The 13,975-nt window shown below is 27.6% G+C and overlaps 1 protein-coding gene across 1 annotated transcript; it reads left to right on the plus strand.

The window, feature by feature from the left end:
- The first annotated feature begins 3,230 nt into the window (after positions 1-3,230).
- LOC132945760 (probable vesicular glutamate transporter eat-4) lies at positions 3,231-8,217 on the plus strand. The gene is made up of 10 exons (XM_061015515.1): positions 3,231-3,337; positions 3,887-4,077; positions 5,537-5,607; positions 5,736-5,839; positions 6,481-6,598; positions 6,690-6,867; positions 6,984-7,243; positions 7,351-7,597; positions 7,699-7,829; positions 7,915-8,217. Exons 2-10 carry the CDS (start codon positions 3,924-3,926, stop codon positions 8,068-8,070), a joined length of 1,419 nt encoding a protein of 472 aa, XP_060871498.1. The 5' UTR covers positions 3,231-3,337; positions 3,887-3,923; the 3' UTR covers positions 8,071-8,217.
- The last annotated feature ends 5,758 nt before the right edge of the window (positions 8,218-13,975 follow it).

Here is a 13,975-nt window from a genome sequence, read left to right on the forward strand (position 1 = left end):
GATGACCATTTAAAAAGTATTTTGCAAAAAGAAGAAAGAAATATATTTACTTGTCCGTCATTTATTAATGTATTTCAGAATGAAATTCTTTCCTTGTGTTGTGAAGTAATTTTGGGAAAAATTGTGATTCAAGTTAATGACTCAAAATGTTTTACTTTTTTGGCTGATAAACCATAGAAATATCCAGTGGTTGAACAGTTAGCCTTATGTGATCAATATGTTTACAAAAATAAGAATGAGAAAACAATTTTCTAAAATGTATTCCTGTTCAAAGTTTGATGTTGAAAAATTTAGCAGATTCTATTTTAAATGGTAATTAAAAATAATATGGCTTACATGTTTTTAAAACAATTTGTTTTGATTTTAATTTTAATTTTATAAAATGTTAATAAATAATAATAATTTTCAATACATTTTTGAGTTATGGGGTTCACTGCGACTATTTATATGGACAACTGACAAGGTTACAATGGTGCAAGTAATATAGCAGACCACATACATGCATTCAAGCCCACTTTAGAGCAAATCATCCTAAAGTGTTACACATACATTGACATTCACTAAACTGGGCAGTCTCAACTGCTAGTAACATAAAACCTATAAATTGAGAATTATCTAAAAGTAGTATGTTTTATTCAATACATCTTTAAAAGTATAAACGTAATAATGTTCTGAATGTATTGAAAATAGTGGGACTAATGTAAAAATTAAAACGCTTAAACGTCATTCTGCCACAAGATAGGTACAAAGATCTGATGCTATTCATGATTTTATTGAACACTGAGTTTGTCTTGGGAGCATTAGAGATTATTTCAGATTGGAATGATTCATAAGTCTCCACTATATGCAAATTTACTATTATTCTGAGTTCATAGTATCAGTTTATGATTTTAATGTATTTTTTTTATTTTAAATATTGAAACTAAAACATTATTTATAGGTAATAATTATGTTATTTTTATGTATTTAGATGTTGTTCTCATTTGGTCTTCCTTTATGCATACAGCTCCAAAAATAAAGGATCGATTTAAGGGAAACAGTTGACATAACAAAAGACATTGTTTCACCTCTAAATCTATGGGAAGCGTAAGTGATAACGAGTTCAAAAAAGTATTCCTTCCAGCAAAGGTTAAAAAATTTACACAAATTTATGTTTAATACTAATTATTTTATTTTTATTTTTAAAATTTTTAGAACTGTTAAAATTGATATTGAGTTGAAAGTTAAACGGTTGAATTAAAGGCAAAAAATTAGAGCAAATCCATTGTCTGATCAAAAACTAGATGAAGAAACCTAATATAAAATAACTGTTTTTATACCATACATTGACTATTTCATAATTGAACTGGAAGATAGATTTTTGTCACACTCAGACATTTTTAAAAGTAGAATAATAGTACAATGTTATGTATAATATATTATATTATAGTCTAATATTTACTTATGTGTAAATAATAGTTTATTATATGGTTTGAAAAATATGTTGAATTGCTCACCAGATGTAGAAAACTCTGATATTGGTTGACCTAAAGTTGAAGAGGTGCAAACTAAGCAAAACTAATAAACTTCCGAAATCAGCTGTTCAAGATCTTACTGAGTGTGATGATAATACATTTTCCAATATATTAAAAATGATAAAAGTACATTGCCTGTATCTATCAACACCTGAGTAAATATTTTCTTCTCTAAAAAGAGTAAAGACAGATTTAAGAAATACCATGTCTGAAATAAGAATAAAAAAAATGCTAACATTTTATGCATTGTGTTGATTGTCATTACATTTTAATGATAATTAATTAATTAATTACCATATTTTGTCATAAAACAGGATCAATTGAACAGATTAACTATTTTAGCTGTCCATTAACATGTACATTGTATACTGACACTGAGAAAATAACTAATGACCTACCAGGTAGCAAAATAACCTCGTAAATTGGATCTTATTTTATAAACTAAACAATTTATGTTAGTTAAATGTTTGTTGAAAATGTAACTATATACAGTAAGTATATTTAAAATAATAAATTTCTCTAAATGTCCCCACTTTATTTTTATCCAAAATATTATATATCCTCCTAAAAATCATAGCTGCGCCACTGAATGGGTGCCATTGGTTACATATTACCTATTACTATTATAACTAGTAGAAATAAGGCTTATACATTTTTTTTCAAATATATTTATAAAAAAAACAAGTCTTTTGCACGGGCGACTCCAGGTGGGACAACTGGTTAATATATTATAACAAATTGTTAATTATTTAAATAACAAGATATACCAACAAAATATCATTAAAATTCAATAATAAATGGATAAGATTATATTGAATATAAAATATAGACATAATATTAAAGTGTATCATGAATTTATTTAAATTCTGATTTTTGGAATTTTTAAATAATATTCTTAAAAACCATTTTTTTTAAATTGTTGAGATTTAATCTTACCTACATGGCTACATCGTTATATTAATACAAACATGCACATTATATAATATTATATATTTATATTATTAATAGTTTATATAGATTAGGTACAGTAGTTAACAAATTAATAATTATTATACTGCAGTACCTATACCTAGTATATATGGCATTAGATATGTAAGTACTGCGATAACAAATTACACACATTAAAAATGTAAGTCACATAAATTGCTTATATATTACTCCTTGAAACATGAAATTCTCCAGCCCTCTTAATGAGTTACCTTGTACGAGGTACGAAATAAAATGTTAACTTTGAAAATAACATTTTTAAATTAAGTGTTCAGAGTTCTGAGTTTCTGACGTGACATGTATTATTAGCGCAAAAATATTATTTATTAGTTTCTGTATTAAATTATATGACGCGATTTTCAGTATCGTTTGTACAACCAAATTCCGACTCAGGTGCTGCATAGTAAGTAGTAAATAGTAGGCACTATAATAATAAATTATCTATAATTTGTATTGAATTCTAGTCCTATCCCTCACCAACAAATATATGCTCGGTGATTAATTAATTTGATTTTGAAATTAACCATAAAATATAATTAAAATCATTATTGTACAGTTATGGTGACATATATTGTAGACAAAAAACATAATAATATTATACTGACGAATTGAATGTTACGGATGCAATATACTAAAGATAAAATATAATCATATTATGCATAAACATTAATCATGGAGTTATTTTGCGCCATATGGTTTATGTATAATTTATACACTATTCAATTTCAGTAAATTCATGTTATTCGTTGCTCACACCACACTTATACAGTTATACTGCAAGATACACGATCGGAACATCATTTTTACACATTTGAAACGTTCGGCAAACTATCAATGTAAGTGTCATACCTATATTATTATATAAGTAGTTATAATATTATTAGAAGATTAAATACGATATACAATAGGTAGGTCGTAGGGACATACTGCATAGTGCATACTGCATATTATATGATTTATGATGTTGTATAAACTATTAACTATTTAACTAATAAGTAATAAGTAATAACTACCTATATAATAGAGAACGGAATCGTTACGCGTAAATATACATATTTTATTAAAATATGTTAATTTGACAATTTGCATTATTACACGTCAGTAAGTCTACAACATTTAACTGCAAAAATTTAGAATTAATAGTGCAACTATAATATTTATTAAACATTATGTTTTCAACGACACTTTTATATTATATAATCTATACACATAAAACAAATGATTAATTGTTTAAAAAATAAAAATATAAGTAAATAATAACTTATCTAAAATAATGATTTTAAAGGAATATATTTATATTTTTGGTTCTCAAAAATAAAAATAAGTTCTCTATAGACTATAGTATGCCTAACTATTTTTAATTTTGACTGTCAAAAAATGTACAGCCGAACCCGTCCGCTGATTCATTGTAACACGTGAAAGATGAGTCTTGAGGAAAACGCGACCAATAGTTGTGATTCTCCGACTCACATCCAATTGCCAGAACAACAGTCGTCCAAATTCATCGGCAGGTTTATCCGTTTGAAAACTACATATTGGAACAGAGAATACGCAATAGTTTTGCTTGGAATCATAGGTAAATCGTAGTACCGATATGTATTCGATAAGAATTTATTTATCCTACTGACGATTTGCATGTAAAATGTAATACGTCGTAAAATATAACTTTGTGTTACCTGACGACAGTGGCGTACCCGAGGGCGGTTCCATTTTTCTCGAAAAACGAGATATCGTTTTCCTCCACTGTCCATTTTCCTCCAAAAAAAAAAGGTTGGTTTTCATTTTCCTTATCAGCTATCGATTAAGCATAATAAAGATACGTATAACATACATTTCTTTAAACAGGTTTCACTTATTGCTGAAATGTCCATCAATTATAAAAAAATATAATATTATAATCAATTTAATTTTCTTTTGCTTTGTATAAATTATTTATAGGTATTAACTATTTTATTATTTTATTTGTATTAAATATAATAACCTGACAAAAAATTTTTTTTTGCTATGCATAAATTATTTGTATTAACTATTTTATTATTTTATTTATTATTTATTGGAAAAAAATGGTCAAGAATTATTTTTTATTTTTTTGGAGGAAAATGGCTACGGCCGTCCTCTCGAGGGGGAGTCTCCCCATCATTGATTGATAGAATTTAAAATTCTTACTCTGAAAACCACTGAATGACATTGTATACTCTTTGCATGATAAAAAAATGAATTCCTGGTACGCCCCTGCCTGTCGATATTCCGGTAACTCTCAGTTGATTGCAGTTGTCTTCTGCAGCGGTCCATACAAGCATTAAAACATAATAATATTTCAATTTAGCTGAAAAGGTGGTGGACATTTTTCGTAAATAAAAAGTAAATTCCTACACTTATTAACTCTACGTTTTACTCTGGTTCTCTATTTTGAATTAAACCTGTCGGCATAGTCGGAGACAAAAACATAATATAAAGTGCAAAAAATTTATATATTACAGTAAAAGTACAAATACTTATAAATGTAAAACTTAAGATTTATCGGCGTATCCTATAGGTTTCATGACTGATGTCGGCAATTTAACGGTATACCTACCTATCTGTATATTTAACATAAAATACTTAAACATTTTAGTTTGTACCTATATTATATTCTGTTTTAATTTTTATCAATACACTAATATATAATAAACTTCGATAGAGAAAACAGATGAGTATTTTCAAGTCCCATCGAATGATAATGTGTAAAACACTAATAAAATTAACTTAAAACATAAAAATCGGTTTAGTTGATTTATAAGAGAAAAAAAATGGTTTATAAACAATTTGAAAGTATAATACTTTTCAAAATAAGTATCTGATACCTACATATGAAGAACATATCTACTTTGAAAATGTCCCTCTTATTTTTGCTTTAACGTAAGTAATATATCATATATCGTTGGTTATGAAAAATAGTAATATATAGAAATAGTATTCATAATCAATGGCCATATAATATAATATGACGTGTATATTTATGTCTATTATGTGTATTAAACTAATTGTTTTTATAGGTGTAATTATTACGTCACTTCAGTTCAGTACATCTATCAAATATTTTGATTTTATGAATCAACCAAATAAAGTGAGTGTGTCTATAGTGTCTATATTAGGTTAGGTATACCAATTAAATGATTTCGATAATAATTAATAACCAACTAATAGGTACCTACATTAATTATCTATTTAAATAATATTATAATATAATTACAGACTGACAATTTCCATCGTGGTGGTTGCATATCTTACAATTCGTATGGATATATGATCGGTTTGATACCTGGTGGTGTTTTAGCCACTTTTTATCCGGCTCACAAGTAATCGAGCGATACTCAAATATAAAATAGGGCTAAGGTTTATATGTAATATAAAATATAGATATTATAATATTATATACTATACCTATATGTGCTTATATATTGGGCCCAATATGTCAATATACAGATTACAGGATGATTCACCAAGCAGGCTCACCCCGTTTTTTCATTTAATAATGTATTCATTCGAATTCTCATTTGTTTACACCGTATTTTTCAATTTTGAGATTTGTGATATTAACTTTTGTTTTTCAAATAAATACCATTCTTTTTTACTGTATATTATTTAGTAAGTATTTTGTTTGAAAATATTCGTATACAATAGGTATAAACTGTCTACTTTGAATTTAATGATTTTAAATTAAAATTATATAAATTCACTGTTTCTTCTAAGTTCTGACAAAAAATATACCACAAGACACTGTACAAAAATATGCAAAACAAATAATATTTCTACTAATGTTTCTGCTGTAACTGTGCTACTTTTTTTTTTTTTGTTGTTTCGTACAACTAAATTCGAACAACGGTGCTGCATAGCACTATTATAACAAATTCTTATGTATTAACCCTAGCCCTATATATACCGTAACCTAGTCTAAAATTGATTATAATGCATTTAAGTGTTATAATGATGTTTTCAGTATTTTAGGGATTTGCGTCGCCATATCGTCGATTGGTCATGTAATTGTTGTCATGAGTATAAGTTACTTAAACGGTCTCACGCTTTGTATCTTACAATTGTGTATTGGAACGACAATGGTAAAAATAAGATTCTATTATTGGCAAAGTTTGATTCCATATAGCACACAGTAATAAATAATAATAGTTTTTATGCATTATTGTCCTATAGGCAGTGGTGGATGCCTCAATTGACAGGGTTTGGACGTATTGGGTCCCACTGAATAAACAGTCAATACGCCACGTTCCAATGGTATTTTATTTGGTGATATTTGAAGAAGGATATCTCTATGATACTATGGATAAGTTCCACAATGAACATTCTTCTTATAATTTAACTCTATTTATTGGTATGCTTACAATGAAATCGTAAGACTGAGCACTTGAATATCAGTATAATATAATGATTTCATATACGGACATATTGCGTGTATAATGTATATATTATGTACCTACTTAATTTTAGGTGTGATCGGATTGGCCTGGTACGTTTTATGGTTGTACGTGATCAATGGAAATTTTTTATTTCGGAGCCTGAACCGCGATCTTATATTGTTTGGAGGTTTAAACAACTCGCGATATTCTTTTGGGACATATAGCGAATCATTAACCCGATCAATCGTATCGGACATTCCGTGGAAATCGATTTGGACTTCTAAGCCTTTCCTTGTAATAGTCTTATTACATTTGTGTGAACCATATTATAGTAATAATTTTTACAGCGAGGTATGTATCTTTTTTAATACATTAACAAGTTCTATTGTATTACTATTTTAACGAGATATCTGTTTTATAATATATTGCTGCCTTTAAACAAATTGTTGACAACACAGGACATTTTCGAATGGAATATGAGAGATAACACTGTCGTCTTATTGTTACTCTTCGTCGTCCTGGTCGAATTAGTTCCAGAAATTGCCTTACCCATTTCCACCACCAACGTCAGAAAGATTTGGAGTTGCTCATATTTCGGTTCATTGGGCATTATTTTTTTTCTGGAGGCCATTTTTGGGAATACTATAAAAAACAATAAAATAACCCAATATTTGTTTAAAGAAATGCGTCATCTTTATAGTTTCGGTGAGCACCTACCTACCTTTAAAGGCATATGTCAAACATATAGGTATACAGTATTTAAGACTCTTACTACTTAATTAAAAAATTACTTTGGTTTTGTATAGGATTCTACGTAAATACTTTAGACATCGCACCAAAATATGCTAGTTTATTGGGAAGTTTCCTGATATGCGTACATTATTATATTTACGACTTTTTTTCGGCAAGTGTCATATATCCAATATTGAGTTATGCGGTAATTATATAAATACATTTTAAATGTTCTTAATTTCTTATTTGTGTTAAATGAAGTTAACTGTCGTAATTATATTTGAACATAGAAACTTAACGAAGTCGAAACTGCTATCATGATGATGATAATATATTTTGCCGCGGCTGTGTTGTATGCCATTTTCGCTTCTGCGGAACTACAACCATGGGCAGATGAACCTGTTGAAGAAATTCAACAAAATATTGTTGAAAATGACAATAAATAATAATAATTTACCATGTACAATGTAATAATTATGCGTTATATTAATTAATAAAATGAATACTACATTTTAAATTAAAATATAATCGGGCAATGACGCGAATTGTGATTAATATTTTTGAAATATACTAGCTATATGTTTAACTTACCCTGAATAGTCTAACATTTATTATAGCTTATTACCTGCAAAATATAAAGTGAGTCAATCTAAATATGTAGAGCTTTATATTATAATACTACGATGAATTCATAACCCAGAAAGGCAATTAAATAATTTTAGTCGTGCGAGCAAATATGATTGATAATTTAACTAACTCTCGAAACTTTAAATTTATAATTTATAAATACCTACCTAAATAATTAGGTATAGCAGTTAATATAGAATCTATTTGATGGATTATAGTATCATATATGTTAAGGTTTATGTTGATATTTAGATGGTTAATTGTTGACATTACTGCTATTTTTGGAGTATGTCAACATTTTGAATGAATATTAAAAATATAACAACAATCACCGGCAAATGTTAAAAATTTGTAGGTAACCAAAATTCAGGCTCGGCATCAAGAGGGGGTATGGTGGGGCTCTAGCCCCTCCAGAGAACAGTTCAGCCCCCTCGCCAGCCCCCCCACTGACAAATAATATTTGTGTACGATGTAATAAAGTCTTAAAACATAAGTCTTAAAAGCAGGGCTTAAAACCGAAAATATATTTCCCGATTTCGATTTCGGTTTTGAATACCGGTTTTGAATTTTGCGATTTCGTTTTTTAACGGTTTTTAACTGGTATTTAAAATCGGTATCAAATATCAGTTTCAAGCCCTGCTTGAAAGAACTACATCAAAGAATATATGAAATATACTTTTTAAACATTTTTAATTTTTGGAAATACTTTTGTATACTTTCATTATTAAACACAATTACTTTAGTTTACCTATATTAATGAAATGTAGGTAAATAAAAGAAATATAATTATTCATTCACAAAGGTATGTAATATTAAAGTCATAAAGAAATTATCATTTGTGTACATCATTATTCATTATAAATATAGTTGTCGAAAGTCTGTGGACTGTGATTAAAAATTTTCTTACATAAAAAAATATTTGACATTATTCTTAAAACATTTTTAAAAAGTTTGTACGTATTATCTATTTATCTGTTTAGACTTTTAGAGCATACAATAGCTATAACTTGTGTACTATTTATAGCTAATAGCTATTATATTATGTTATATGATACGAAAATATGTATATTTTATTTTTGACCTCAGTGTTTGTTTAAAAAACCTTAGCCCATGTAAAATAAATATTTGGCCCACTCTGCCCCCCCCCCCCTGGAAAAAATCCCAGCGCCGTGCCTGCCAAAATTGGAATTACATTTATATTTAGTCAAATTAACTTTTGTTTGAGATTGCATAGACGCAATTGGTAGTGATGTCGCCAGTGGTGACACAAAATATAACCTCCTTGCATGACGAGCAAACAATTTTCTTTCATGAAATCGTTTTCGTAGAATAGTCTGGTTGTTTCATAGAACACTGCATAGTGCATTACCGATGAACGCAGAGGCGTGGCAAAAAATAGTATGTGTATGTGTGGCTAGTGCGGGAAGGCAATTTAAGTCTTTTGTGAAATGCGGCTCTAGACTGCGGCTCGCTACACACGTCGCCCGCGACTGAAATTGTTTACTTCTATTCCTTGCTACACAATATACTATTGTATAATATACCTACTTCAATTACGTTATATTATGTATATATTATTATTAATTTTTATTATTATTATGACGTAAAAACTCTATGTCATATATAAAATTGATATTATACTGTGTTGGCTAGTATTATTTATTGTTGACGACGATTGTGCCTAGTATACACTGTTTAATCGAATAGAATTAGTTTATTTATATTGTGATATTTCGACAGGAAATTGTTTTTGATTGTATCCAATAAATTTTTAACTTTGTTTACGTTATGTATTTATATATGTATAGTGTATAGAGTAAAGTAAAGCAAAGTAATGTTCTCAATTATTTTTCCACGACAAAAAAGCTGCCAATACAATACTTAGAGTGCTACGTTAGATAAAGATAAAAATACACATACACTTATCTAGATGAAAAAATAGATAATTTTTTTTAAATTATATTATAAATAATGTAATTTATTAGTAATTACTAATTAGATAATATTTATTAATTAATAAATCCTTAATGTCATTTCTCAACTAAAATAATATACAATTTACATTTTTAATACAACTTGAATAAATATATCAAAATAAAACTGACAATATTTCAGTAAACATTTATTTTCTTAACTATAATAATATTGGAATTTGAAATCACTACTCGGTTCCCGTAAATTATTGGCTATTTCAGTATTTAAAAATATTCTTATTATTATATTATTCATCTAGATAAACTACCACAGACAACCATTACATTTATCTAGATGAGATAATTAGACGATTTAATTATTTTTTATCTAGATAAGATAATTGAAGAAATAATTTTATCTAGATGATTCCCAACACTGTTTACAGGGCGGTAACCGATCGAACAGAATGTAAACACGCAATCGCGCTCGCACTGCCGGTTAGGGTGGCTGCCACGTTAAGATATAACTTATAAGATACAAGTATATCTTAATTCGTGGTTGCTGCTCACACTGCTCAATTTACCGCTCTTGGCGGGAGCGACGGACAGCTACAATGTGAGGATCGTGATCAGCGCGAGAGACGTGTTCAGGTACCTACATGCTCTCGTCATGCTGCCCACTTTATGCTCACTTCCCCGGTCAGTGCTCACTGCCACGGAAATGGGCTGAATGTAAACGAAAAATGTATAACAACTATAACACTCATTACTTGACTTTTACTTTATATCTGAATACTAGCTGCAGTGTTCGGATTAGATAAGTAGTTTTTTATCTAGATAAAGATAAAGATAATGCAACTCTAATGTATCTAGATAGAGATAAAAGATAACTTAACTCATATTTATCTAGATAAAGATAAAGATAAATACTTTTTTATCTAGATAAAAAAAAGATACAATTTTTTTTTGAATGGGTTTTAAATTTAGGTATATTTTAGTTGGGCACTAGGAACATAATAATAATAATAATAATGATATAAATAATAATTACATTATTTATAAACCATAAACTTGATGTGGGAATCTGTATAAATATTTAAATGCGTTTGTACAATTTCACGATTTTTATCAAGAAAAATGTATCTAGATGAATTCATTTAGATGAGTAAACAAATTATCTAAGATGAATGTTTAGATACCTTGTAACTATTTATCTAGATAAGATAAAAGATGAACAAATAATTATCTAGATAAGTCCGAACACTGCACTGAACAAAAAATACCTGTAATTTCAATGAAAATATAGGTTGATCCAATAAAATCATTGTTAATATACGTTCCATAAAACGATTATTGATATGAAAATGAGAATTTTGTTAAATGCACACTTTGATAAGTAACGTTGTTGATTTAACAAAATATATTATCGATATACTGTATAAAATCATAAACCGATTAAAATAAAACTTTGTTAGTATAACTAAGATCTTTATTAATTCTAATATACATTTCATATATTTAATACACTTTTATTATTGAATTAACAAAATACTATTTATTTTAACAAACCCTAGTTATTAGACCAAAACTTTTACTAATAAATTTAACAAAAATATATTTATTTCAGTAAAACCAAATTGTTGAATTAATTAAATATTTATGGTTTTGAAAATATTATTTGTTTAATTTAAATATTATATTATAATGAATATTGCATTGAATTGAATAATACAAATTATAATATATATGATTTGCATAATTTAACTACAGTTCAAATATATATTATAATCTATTTATATTGTATATAATATATTATTAAATTTAACACAATATGAACGATATACTTACCAAATATTTTACTTTGAGTTAAATAATAAATTAAACAAATGGTAATAAATAATATTATTACAAACTTTTTATTTGAAAACATTGCATACATTATAATATTATAGTATACAGTTTACAAGTTCTATTTATAACTTATTATTAAATAATATGTTAACAAGTAAAATAGGCTTTAACTTTTAAAAAATGTAATGTATCATAACTTATAAGACATATTTCAAATAAAAAATCAATATAAATTGCTTAAAAATAAGTTAAAACTTTTAAAAAATGTTATGTATTATAACTTATAAGACTTATTTTAAATAAAAAAAGTAAAAACAATATAAATATAAGAATAGTACACTCTAGTACTTACATAAGAATATAAATATTAATAAAAAAATTGATGAGTAGGAAAAAAATACCATTTCAATAAAAAAAATAATACAAAAAAGATATTGCTGATAAAATACTAATGTTTTAATTCTGCAGTTACTTGTTTTAGTAAACTAGAAGTCTTATCATATTTAGTATGTATATTATAAAAGAATGTTTGGATGAATTGCCATACATCAATGGATTCCATAGGATATTCAATATTAAAAACGTGGTATATTTTAAAGCAGATATCAATCGCTTTTGATGAAGAAAATACAACATATTTAATGTTATCAAAATAAACCAATATTGCCTGTTAAAAATAAAGAAACACGTCTTTTTTGTTTTAATGAAATTCCATATCATCGATCCATGATTGTTAAAAAAACACCCTCGTACAGTGACATAAGATACACCCTGTATATTTTTTATATAGTAAGAAATTATACAATAATATAAAGTCGTTAATATGTAATGATACAATTATTTTCAAGTTAAAGTTGAAAGGGGGCCCACTAGGGGCTCGTTTTACAATCATAGTTTAAACCTCGGTTACCGCGCCTAACCCACTGATTTTACCAGCCGAATTCGGTGGTTTAACCTTAGTTTAACGATTGTAAAACGGGCCCTAAGTGTATGGTGTCCCGGGGCCCAATCGATTCTTAATCTGGGCTTGTGATGACGCGTCGTTTGATATCAATTTTCGATTATTATAATATTTTTGAAGCTACTCCGTGAGCCACAACTGCGTTGCGGCGGCGGACCACATCACGCGCAAATCGATATAATATTGGTAGAGGTAACTAACTATAACTTTTTTTATAGGCAAGTAGTAAGTTAGTAAGTATACTAAGTAGTAAGTAAGTCCCTGCTGCATTACGCGTGATCGAATCAAATTGTTTTTTTTCATTTTGTTGTGTTGACCGTCTCGTTTGTTAGAATTCGTATAAAAATATATTGTTATCGCCTTTCGAACTACATAATAAGCACTTAATTTTATACTATTATACTCGTAGCTAGGATACAATGTATTATTATAATGTAACAAAAGAAAAATGATGATTCAAATATGTAATTAAAAATTAATATAATACACGTGCGCTATTATATATAGGACTGTCTTATCTCGTTATTTTACTTATTAGTTGGTTTACAATACTAATTAATTTTTATTAAAAATTTTTATTACTTTAGGGGCTAACGATTTTCTTAGCGTACCACCTACGAGCTTTCAGCGTACCACAGATTGAGAAACGCTAAAGTTTAGCCAGAAAAATATTTGTTTAATTTCTTCCGAATTCCGATTCTGCAAACGGATTTGCTATCACATTATTATTGGTTTTGAAATCAATAAAAATCGCGATCTCGACACAGAAAGATATAAATAACTCACCATCATCCATGACCTGTGCCCCGCATCATCATTGCCTAATAGGTAATTAATATCTAATTGAATGTGTTCGAAACACCAAAACACTAAAATAATCTTTTTAGATTATATTCGTGGTACTTGGACCTCTATCATAAAATAATAGCCACTGCATCGAAATTAATTAGTTGATACTTATATTATTATCTAGTACATTATCATAATATAAACAATTTT

The sequence above is a fragment of the Metopolophium dirhodum genome, chromosome 5, assembly GCF_019925205.1.
Source record: "Metopolophium dirhodum isolate CAU chromosome 5, ASM1992520v1, whole genome shotgun sequence".
NCBI classification, from domain to species: domain Eukaryota; kingdom Metazoa; phylum Arthropoda; class Insecta; order Hemiptera; family Aphididae; genus Metopolophium; species Metopolophium dirhodum.

What these genes read in the sequence shown, in the direction of transcription:
- LOC132945760 (XM_061015515.1), top strand. Translation starts at nt 3,924, where the DNA reads ATGAGTCTTGAGGAAAACGCGACCAATAGTTGTGATTCTCCGACTCAC. An exon ending in ACTTTTTATCCGGCTCACAA is followed by an intron (nt 5,840 to 6,480) that starts GTAATCGAGCGA and finishes TGATGTTTTCAG; the next exon opens with TATTTTAGGGATTTGCGTCG. An exon ending in ATCCAATATTGAGTTATGCG is followed by an intron (nt 7,830 to 7,914) that starts GTAATTATATAA and finishes ATTTGAACATAG; the next exon opens with AAACTTAACGAAGTCGAAAC.